Source organism: Staurois parvus, unplaced genomic scaffold (genome assembly GCF_062004578.1).
Source record: "Staurois parvus isolate SC_StPar_1 unplaced genomic scaffold, SC_StPar_1.0 ptg000293l, whole genome shotgun sequence".
Lineage (NCBI taxonomy): Eukaryota > Metazoa > Chordata > Amphibia > Anura > Ranidae > Staurois > Staurois parvus.
The window spans coordinates 2,582,547-2,594,117 of NW_028318089.1; the positions used below are offsets into that span (position 1 = coordinate 2,582,547).

Here is an 11,571-nt window from a genome sequence, read left to right on the forward strand (position 1 = left end):
CAGCTCTGCAATATTTCTTAATTTTGCATAGAGGGTGACACCAACCATCAGTACTTTATTGCAATACATTGGTTGATTTGCACTGCATATTCATATATAAGTTTTACGATTGCACTAACAAGTCCATTTGTACACCTTTAGAGAAAGTGTAGGGTTGTGCTGCATTTTTTTGGATTTATTGATACACATTGGATGTGGGAACACATATCAGTGCTAGCAGCAACCAGCTAAAAAGATTCTGTGATTATTGCTTTGAGACTTTTTAGGTTGTGCGGTACTTGTTTTATTTGAGGTCCTCTGTGTGATGGGACTGCCTGTCACCCTGATTGGGTGATTACGTCGCTGGGACGCAGGACCAAGGTATTATACCTGGGCATTGCACCCAAGACTAGGCGACACTAGCTTAGGTGCAAAACTGGAACTCGACTTCACACAGAACTTATGCCACATAGAATCAGTTCAGAGCTTGGTCACATTACCCTAAAGAATGCAAACTGTAAACAGTAATATCATCAGTACATCTAATGAATAGCTAACAGTGATCTAATTAACGGTAAGCTAATCTACAGCCAGGCACGCAGGCCAGCCAGGACCGCACCCTAGAAAGGCCAGCAACAAGCCCACACCCATGGATATACAAAGTACATTACACATGCTGTCTTTCAGGTGTTTGTCTTTCACTTGTATAATCTGTCTACCAGTAAAGTCATCATAAGAAAAAGTAGAATTTATTTATCTTCATAGATTTCTTGTGGGAGATTGGTGATAAATATTTCTGTTCCAAGTGAAAGAGCTTTTCCAAACCAGTCCGCAGGAGGGCCCCATATTTTCTCTGACCATTAACCTGTACACAGTTAATATTACATTTTTCCATCCATTCCAGAAGAGAAGCTTTATTGTCTTTATGCAGAGAATTAATCCAAGCCTCATTCTCAGCATTCATCGCGTTATTATCCATCATCACAGACTGATCCGCTCTCTCCATGTGATCAGAGGTTGAAATGAGCTCTTTTCCATGCTCAGACCTGGAGAAGCAGACAAAATCTCTGGTCTCCTCAATGGGCCATAATCAGTTGGTAGAAGGCTATCCCCTAGTCCACTCCAAAAGCTCCTGCCCCGGTTGGGTCTGTCACACTCTGGTGGTCAATGCATACTGGTGGTCAATGTGCCCCTGAATACTGGTGTTCAGGTCTTATTTCTCAAAGAATAGGTGCAGGATCTCAACCACGTTCCCACTACAATACAAATGACCCCCTCACCTTCATTGAGGGGGAGAGCATGCCGCATAAAATGGTGGGTCTGGCCAAACTGTACTAACATTGGGAGGGTCTTAAAGGGGCATTGTTAAATACCAGGAGTGCATTACACACAGGGTGCAGAGTTCAGGAGCATGTTATATACAGAGTGCAGGGTTCATGAGTGCGCTATGTACAGAGTGCAGGGTTGAGGGGTGGGCAACATTAAGAGTGCAGAGTTCAGGGGTATGCTCTGTACAGAGTGCAGGGTTGAGTAGTGTGCTATGTACAGAGTGCAGAGTTCAGGGTTGCACTCTGTACAGAGTGCAGGGTTGAGGAGTGTGCTATGTACAGAGTGCAGGGTTCAGAAGTGCTCTATGTACACAATGCAGAGATCACGAGTGCTCTATGTACAGAGTGCAAGGTTCAGGAGTGTGCTATGTACACAATGCGGAGATCAGGAGTGCTCTATGTACAGAGTGCAAGGTTCAGGAGTGTGCTATGTACGCAATGCGGAGATCAGGAGTGTTCTATGTACAAAGTGCAAGGTTCAGGAGTGTGCTATGTACACAATGCGGAGATCAGGAGTGCTCTATGTACAGAGTGCAAGGTTCAGGAGTGTGCTATGTACACAATGCGGAGATCAGGAGTGCTCTATGTACAGAGTGCAAGGTTCAGGAGTGTGCTATGTACACAATGCGGAGATCAGGAGTGCTCTATGTACAGAGTGCAAGGTTCAGGAGTGTGCCATGTACACAAGGAGATCAGGAGTGCTCTATGTACAGAGTGCAAGGTTCAGGAGTGTGCTATGTACACAATGAGGAGATCAGGAGTGCTCTATGTACAAAGTGCAAGGTTCAGGAGTGTGCTATGTACACAATGCAGAGATCAGGAGTGCGCTATGTACAGAGTGTAGCATTCAGGAGTGTGCTACAGAGTGCAGAGTTACGAACTGATTGATTTTCTTAAATAGATTGTATCTGTTGGAGGTACTGACCACCAAACTCAATATGGGGCATCATTTACCCTAACATGAAGAGGGAGAAGATAGTACAGAAAGTTCACATTAATTTTATTGAGATTTAGGGATTTTCCACAGGTGGCTGAGACTATTCAGTGTAATTGCAGTTGAATTTCCTCCATCCAGGCAACCCAGGTGCAGCGTACTGCCTGTCATTGACATGAATAGTTGTACACTGCTGGTATTTATGCTTATGATATCACCACTGTATAGTGAATACAGCAGCGTACAACCATTCATGTCAATGCCAAGCAGTACACTGCACCTGGGCAGCAATTTTCACAGAGTGTGGGAAACAGAGGGTTATCAGATTCTTTTTACAATCCATTCATCTTGTATTGTGATACCAACAATGTATATGTTAAAGATAAAGCAAGCAGAGGGAAGGATCATCTTGATCATTTTGTATCTGGCAAGTTGTTACTCTCATTGCATGCGGTGGAGAAATGCACAAGTGGATTACTCCAAATAATCTTTTGGACACTGGGTTTGGAAGGTCTAACTTCTTTGGAGTTAATATATGGACTTTCTTTTTGTGGAAACTTATTAACTATGTTTATTCCATGAGGATATTATTTATTCTTATTTGACACAGGGTGGTATTACATATTGTATCATATGCAGATAATTATCACTTTATTATCATTATGAGTAGCGCCTTTTTTGGTTATTTTTGATTATACTGTTTCTTTCACTTTTTCAGCTTCTCTTCTTATATGGGAATGATTTGAATGATCTGGAGGTGGGGCCCTCACTTTTTTGTTTGTACAATATGCAATTACCAATGTAATTTAAGGTAGATATTAAGGCAAAAAACATATTTATTTTATTTGCAATATAGTAGGTAGTTCAGGGACAGAACTCAGGAGGGCAAGAAATTAGAATCGGCAGGCACACCAGGAGCTACGCTACAAAAATTCTTTAAGCACCCCCAAATTTCACATGCCAGTACTTGCATATGACACAGTGGGGTATTTTTTATGCCATTGTACCTGCACATCCTCTATTGCTGCCAGGAGCCTAGGGAATCTCTTTTTCCATTGGAGGGATACAGCAGCTCTGGCCTTTTAGTGAGTCTTGGCAGGCTGGTATCAGAGGTGAATTATTATACAGCCTCTCTGCTGCCTCCTTAGCCAATAGGCGTGTACCCGCACTGTACCCGCCCCTTTTCCCAGCCCACCTTATTAGACCTCTATGGCTGGGTTCACACTGATGCGGTGCGGAATTCCCAGCGTTTTCTATGCAAATTCAACACCGCATCAGAATCGCACCCCGTTCATGTGAACCAATGCGGGTGTGTATGTTAACACCACGAAATCAGTCCACAAAACATGGTGTGATGTGCAGAATCGGATCACATAGGTGTGAATACCCATGCGATCTGATTCTAGTGTGGACCCAAAAAAGGGTCCTGCACCTTTTTGGTGTGGGTGCGGTCCGATTTGAGCCATACATAATGTATGGCTCCAATCACACCGCACACAAATCGCATGTGATTTTTACAGGAATGTGGTGAGGTTGGTGTGCGAATCACATGCGATGTACCGGACCGCATTAGTATGAACCTAGCCTTAGATGTAACAGAGGAGATATCAGCCGCTGAATGGGTGGCAGGGAGAGGAGAGGAGAGAAGAAAAGACAGCCTGCTATGGGGGACAGCCTACAAGAGTCAGCCTCTGTAGTGAAACACAGTGAGATGTGTTTGCCTACACTTTGTCTAAAGGGAAAGAAACAGCTTCTGCCAGCTTGGAGAGAACAAACTGGTTTCTACAGTGTGGAAAGGTTAGCAGAGCAGCTCCAGAGGACAAGAGCCTTCATTAACTCCATCCAAGCATCCTCCATGGGACAGACAGAACACAGACATCATGCATTCCTTTCTGCCAGCAAAAGTCATGTTTCTTCTTACAGAGACTTTTTAACAGGGAGAAAAGAATGCAGGATGTCTCTGTCCAACCATCCATCCTTCCCACCTTTTCACAATATTCTAATTTTCTGAGATTGTGGATTTGGGGTTTTCATGAGCTGTAAGCCATAATCATCACAATTATGACAAATCACGGCTTGAACTATCTTGCTTTGCATGTAATGAGTCTATCTCATATATTAGTTTCACCTTTTAAGTTGCATTACTGAAATAAATGAACTTTTGCACGATATTCTAATTTTTCAAGTTTCACCTGTATAACAGGGCAGTTCAAACCCACATCTAAACTGAATGGAACATGTCATGTGACTTATTGATTGGAATGCCTGACTCTAATCACTTACTTGAAATGTCATTTATTTAGTGTTTCACATCTTTCTTGTCACAGATTGGGAATCCGTTCTGACCAGAACTTGGCAGTAGCAGCTGGGGATATCTGGTGGCATAGGCCACAAAGGAGTCATGGAGAGGCAGAGGACACTGCAAAGACTGAATACCTAATGACATTTAAGGGAATGTGGTCAGCATGCCCACCTAGGGTTGCCTCCTCATCTCTTTAAAACCAAACACATATTAATTACACAGGTTCGGTGGCTGATTAAGGTGGTAATTAAACTCACTTAGTGCCTTATCTGCAATAAGTTAGCCTCAGAACCTGTGTAATTAATATGTGTTCGGTTTTAAAGGGATGAGGGCAATCCTATGCCCACCCATGCAGTGAAGATGAGAGCCTTTAGAAAGACCGAGGTTCAAAGAGCTGCTGATGCTGATTGCATCACCCAAGCAGGCAGCTACCAGAGACTGAATACAGATATATCAAGATGTGTCTCTTGCAACACTGGGGTGCTGGACTCACTACAAGTCTAGAAATGATAGTAATAAGTCTTTTGTAGCACTGGGGTTCTGGACTCAGAGGACAAATCTGTATAGTTAAGGAGACACCCTAGTGTAGAAAGACTAGACGCAGGCTGGAGTGCTAGTAACACACAGGAAATCACACAGGTGCTGACATGCAGATTGCTGGCTGGATTACACAATGGGGGAGATTTACTAAAACTAGAGCATTCAAAATCTGGTGGAGCTCTGCAGAGAAAGCAGTCAGCTTCCATGTTTTATTGTCAAAGCTTAACTGACCATGCTGAAGTAAGAAGCTGATAGGTTACCATGCACAGCTTCACCAGATTCTGAGTGCTCCCAGCGGCATATTTATCACAAGGCAAACAAGGCATTTGCCTAGGGTGGCAAATTACAGGGGGGCAGTGCCACCCCTCAGTAGAAGTAACACAAGTGGCAGGGATGAGGAGCTGGTGAGGATGGGGACCATGGATTCCGAGGAGGCTGTGTGTTGCTGTAGGGTGTAAGCTTCCCGCACAAGGAAAGAAGACACTGGGCTTGGCTCTGGGGATGGCCAGCTGCTTTCATGAAAGGTTAAGGTTAGTGTTTGACAAACTCTTTCTCTTTCTGCAGGCGGAATGTGTTTGGCAGAGAGTGATGGGGCTGGGTATTTGGTGGTGGCGGTGGTGGTGGTGGGGGGCGCCCAGTTTTAGTGGAGGCGGGGGGGGCAGGGGGGTGCTGGTGGTGGTGGGGGGCGCCCAATTTTAGTGATGCCTAGGGCAGCACAAGAGCTAAATATACCACTGAGTGCTACAGTTTTAGTAAATCAACCCCAGTGAGTCAAAGAGGTAAAGAAAGACTGGACGGTGGCTGAGCTGCACATAGAAGTAGAGGGTTCACTGGCTGCAGGTTAGTATGCATGTTATTGCTGGAACACAGAGAATCACATAGGTACTGGTTGCAGGTAGCAGGCTGGAAAGCATAGGGAGTCACAAAGGATCACTGAAATCAGGGACTCTAGGTGTTGTGTTACACTATTTGATTTATTATTATTTATCTGTGACCACTACTCGTTTTATATCGCTCTGTGTCTTTAAGCTGTCTCCTTCTGTCTAAGCTGAACTTTTTCTCTCACCATACTTGTGTATATCCCTCCCCCCTGCCTCTCTCTGGTAGTCACATTCCACTGTATCCTGTCTTACCAAATGCATCTTTCCATGAGGGTACAACAGTAACGTTTTTCTACCTATGAATATTTGCCATTAAACGGAACATTCAAATGGGTTTCCTCATCTGACTTCCTCAACATGCAAGTTTATTCATTGACTTAAACTATCTGACCCGATGCAAGAGATAGATTCAACACTACGTGGTATAGCTGTATACAGCGTGGGAGATAAGGTTTATCGTCCTGTAGTTGAGTCAGAATACTAAGAGCACACAGGGGTCACAGAGGATCTCTGGGGACACACTTAGGGAGTGTGACATTTCTTCCATAATGACCTGGATTTTTTTTAATAAAGATGTGACAGTGAAAAATGATGTATGTGATGTGGAGAATAATAGCAAATTATTAATGGTTTACAAACCGTTAATCACAGATGTAGTCATATACTATATGTACTGTATAAACAGAGGCATACCTAAAGCAGGTTGGTTGTGTAGTACTACACCCTTGGAGGTTGCTAAGAGATTTGGGTCATCTTATAGTATTGCACAGCCAGGCAATCTGCATTCTTCAAGCTTTCATTCAAAGTCAGAAAATGTTCCTTGAGCTTTTGTTTTTTTGTTTATTGAGGGGATTTAGAACTGGGATAGGGTAATGGGGGTATAGGATGCCCAAGGGAACCGACAACTGAGGAAAAACTTCCTAGAACTATTCTCAAGCTTCTCTTCTGCAACACAGTCTCTGTTGAGAAGCTAGCCAGCATCTCCTTGATGTACCACCCCAGACTAGATAAAATTCTCCACTCCACCCAGCAATCTGAAGGTTTTCCTGAGCAGGGGATCTGGTTTATGTCCCTTTAAATGGGTGCACAGTCACTAGTAGGGGGCTAATCTGGTTTCCCACCAAAGTGCTCCTTTCCCTATCCGCCCAGGGGGTGCAGGTGTACTCACTCAGATCCTCTCCTGTACCGCTTGTGGGTTGGCTGTTGCTACCAGGCCTATCAGCTGGGCTGCTCCTTCCCTGCCATACAGATGGTCCTCGCTCAGGGGGCCAGTGAGTTCCAAGTTTCCTCCTTCACAGCTCCAGGCTCGCAGGCAGGCTGCATCCCACTAGGCCTCCTGACAGCCTCCTTCCTCACAGCCTCACATCCTCCTCTCAACTTTACACACTCCCAACGTCTGCTACTGAGCAGGCAACAACACTTTTAAGGGAGTCCCAGCCCCTTTCCAAGCCTTCTGTTGGGGATTGACTGAGGTCCCTCAAGAGTGCAGCCAGCCACCCCTCAGATCCACCCACTGACCCAGGGCTTTCCTCCAAAAGCCTCAGAGTAGGGGGAGATTTCAGAGGGGCTGGCCTGCAGAGCCTCTCAGCCCTGACAACAATCTGACCCCTCTCTGGCTATTTCATCTGAGCTGCTATTCAGCTCCTGTCTAACCTTTAGGATCCAGCTTCCCCTAGCTAAACTAGGAGGGTGCTACAGTTGCTATGCTCTGTTCCAAGTACTGACAGTGACAAGGTGAAGCTAGATCCTAATGACAATGCACACACTATCCAGTGGATTTATATCCTGTCCAATAATATCTGAAAAGTTTTGGCATCAAAGTCACTCTACAGAACCATGGTGCCAGTTCACTAGATGGAGTAGCCTGTGTGTTCTTGAAGATAAGTAACTGAAGAATTAAACAGTGCCACCACTATCTTATATAAGGTACATTCTTCCCAATGAGCACTAATGTATGGGACATTTTTCCCACTGACCACCAATGTAAAGATATGTTTTTTCCACTAGAAACCAATGTAAAGGGTACTTTTTCCATCTCTCACTACTGTAAGAGACATTTAATCTTTCATTGGACACCAATATAAAAGAAATTCTAAATGGTCCCAACATTGGCTTTCAGTGGGAAGATTATCCATAACATTGGTAGTAAGCTAGAGAAAGTATGCCTCTTACATTGGTGGTCAGTTAGAAGAATACAAAATGCCATTTACATTTGTAGTCATTGGAAAGTAGAATGCCCTTTATATGGGTAGGTAGCAGGAAGAATTCTTCCTATTAACAACCAATAAGAGTGGCTTTCTTCTCCCCACTGACTACCAAGGTAAAGGGCTCTTTTTTCAATGACAACCAGTGTAAGGAATATTGTTCCCACTGACCACTAACATAAAGAGTTTTCTTATTACTGATCACCAATTTAAAAGATGGGTTTAGTGAAAAAGAACAAAAACAAAAAACAAAGTTTACTCACCTAAATAGATGCGGCATCGATCTAATGCCACATCTGTCCCCTACCAGCTCCAGACTGAGAATTGAGCGATCAAACAACACTGATTGCTCAGCTCTTGGTCTTCATTCAGCAGAGAGCTGGCGATTGCCAGATATTGGTTCATTCATGGATTTTTGGATCTACAGATCTATGCACACAGGCGAGGCAAATACAAGTTTACTCTAGCACTACAGTTCAAATACGTCAAGCATAGTTTGTTAAAGTAGGTGTAAACCCATCCACTACAATTTCATATTGGCTTTAACATGACAATATCATTTGTAACGCCAAATTCTTTTTAATTGATATCTTTCATAAAAATAACAGTAATATTGATATAAACACTCAACAGCCACTTTATTCGGTACACCTGTTCAATTGCTTGGTAACACAAATGGCTAATCAGCCAATCACATGGCAGCAACTCAATGCATTTACGTGATGAAGACAACTTGCTGAAGTTCAAGCCGAGCATCAGAACAGGAAAGAAAGTAGGTTTAAGTGACTTTCGGCGTGGCATGGTTGTTGGTGCCAGACGAGCTGGTCTAAGTATTTCAAAAACTGCTGATCTAATGGGATTTTCATGCACAACCATCGCTAGGGTTTACAGTGAATGGTCCAAAAAAGAAAAAATATCCAGTAAGGGGCAGTTGTGGAGAAAAATACCTTGTTGATGTTGGAGCTCAGAGGAGAATGGGCAGACTGGTTGCTGCGACATTCAGATGGTGGGGTCAGAATTTGGCATAAACAGCATGAAAGCATGGATCCATCCTGCCTTCTATCAACGGTTCAGGCTGCTGATGGTGGTGTAATGGTGTAGGGGATTATTATCTTGGCACTGGCAAGATGTACCTAATAAAGTGGCCGGTGAATGTAGGTCCTTCTTTGGTCGGGTTGTTTTACTAAAACTGGAAAGCGCACATTTTTGCCTCTAAACTGAATACACTACATATACAGAAAATGTAAATAATAGAATTCATTAATCTTTTATATAATACAGTTAATGGCTTATCTAATAAGGCATTGCAAAAAGCAGTGACTCTTTAAAGAGCATGACTTTACAGCAACCAAAAAGATTTCAACTTTTCCGAATCCCACTAAGGCAAACTGAAATCTGAATTTTTTTTGCTGTGTTACTGCATTCTGCACATATTATACTTGCTTTCCCCCTATGCAATTATTAAATAATATTTTCAAATGGAACACTGTGAAATAACATTAAATTAGGTCCTTCATTGAACTCCCAGTATCTACATATTGGACTTACCTTTTGGGGTAGAAGTGTTCCCGTACGGGATTGGTTAAAACAATAAGAAGTATAAGGAGCAGGACAGCCTGAAGAGAGATACAGAAATAAAGTTTAAAACTGGAGAACTTCATTGTTTCAGTCTAGAAGAGAATGGGACATGTTCACATGCAGAGAAGTTGCTTGCGTCCTGTTGAGGTTGCCACTGCCAGTTGACCTTTCTACAATGTCCTGTTCTGTATGATATCTAATTCATTCTGAACCTTTGTAGTTCCCACCAAAGGGTCCTCCTGTTTGCACTCTTGAAACACCCTGAAATTAAATATGCTCTTGTTTTTTCTTCTCATTCAGGTAAAGACTGAGTGCCAAGAAATGTTCTAATGAGAAAAGTGCACAAGACAGGATGAGAAGACAGCCCAGCTGGCTGCAAAAAGCTAATCCACGGAACATGAAGAATTAACTGAACTCCGGAGTATGATGTACTATCTTAACCCACTGACTACCACACCCTTTATATAAATATGTGCTTTTCTGCCTCTGAAAGCCACTTTGCTGCCCTGATTTTTTACAATAGGTGCTTATCCTGAGTATGTGGGGTGTTGCTCTTGTGCCATGGGCCACCTACATGATCATGTTCAGTGGATCAAAGGTTACCGGACTTAGCATGTCCTATGCTAAGTTTCCCCAGTGTCTGCCACGGTATCTTTAACCCTTAATTATTATAATAATAGTTTGCTAAAGGAAAGTACCGGTATATCATAAACATTTTTCTCTTTTAAAATGTACTTTTTCATTATTTTTTGCATCTCAGTGCTACTGATATCCTCCAGCCTTTTTCTGCCACATCCTATCTGCATGCATGTACTTCATCAGCTGCATGTCATTGTTTATGACAAGTTTCTAAATGTTGAAAAGGCAAAATACGTATGCAAAATGTGGCTGACACGGCAAAGCATATTCTTCATCAAAAACACAGGAGACCAATAGGAGCAGTGCATTTAACCCTACTACAGGAAGTGCCTGAACATGGAACAATCATGGCAGGCTCACCAAATACTATTTTAATGACAAATGAAATGTGACCTTTGAAATTACATGAACATGTTAAAACGTATATGAGATTTTAGTGGTTGAGTTTTTATCTACTCCCTCCTGCACCTGTATATCCCCTATGGACGAGAGCAATCTTTTGTATTTCAGCTATAGGCCTGTTGCTTTGGAAACAACTTTGTCATTGCATAGAGCCATGATACATATATTGTTTTCTTGGAGACAAAAACAATGCTTTCTTTAGTGGGATTTGTGTCCAAAAATGATTTCATTTTCTAAAGATTCCTAAAAGTAAAAGGTAAAGTAAAAAAATATATATTTCTTTTCAGTTTTAAACCAACTAGTGTTATTGTAGATAGAAATCACACAAGATGGTTACACGCTAAGAGACTAAACATGCCTGACAAAAAAAATACATTCTCTGTTCTTGCATAGGTGCTTATAGGATAAGTTCACCTTTTGCACAAAAATAATAAATGCACTTTTTTTGCAGGTAATAAAATGTGCATTTATGATTTTTGTCTGTAGGAGCCTGTACAGCATGGCACCAGCGATCAGCAGATCACTGGTGCCATGCAGGTCTCCTGCAGACCTGTTAATATATCTGCTTGTCCATGCAGGATGTACGGGCAAGCAGATATACTGACAGGAAAATTTAATGAACTACCACAGTACTCCACAGCGCCATGGTAGCTCATTGGAAACTACAAGCTGAGGCTGCTCGGACTTGCAGTTCATTCATTTACAGAACTGTGTGAATGAATGATGTGGCCGTGTGGGCAGAGCCCCATACGGCCACGCTGTTTTCAAATCAGACAGCTAGTAC

General features: G+C 42.7%; 1 protein-coding gene across 1 annotated transcript in view; it reads right to left on the reverse strand.

Moving 5' to 3' along the window:
- The window catches only part of ST6GALNAC1 (ST6 N-acetylgalactosaminide alpha-2,6-sialyltransferase 1), a 99,124-nt gene extending 88,937 nt beyond the window's left edge, over positions 1-10,187 (reverse strand). Inside the window, exon 1 of the mRNA XM_089682631.1 lies at positions 9,717-10,187. Within this exon, the coding sequence (XP_089538757.1) occupies positions 9,717-9,829 (113 nt within the window). The 5' untranslated portion in view covers positions 9,830-10,187. The remainder of the gene's footprint in view (positions 1-9,716) is intronic.
- Positions 10,188-11,571: the final 1,384 nt, after the last annotated feature.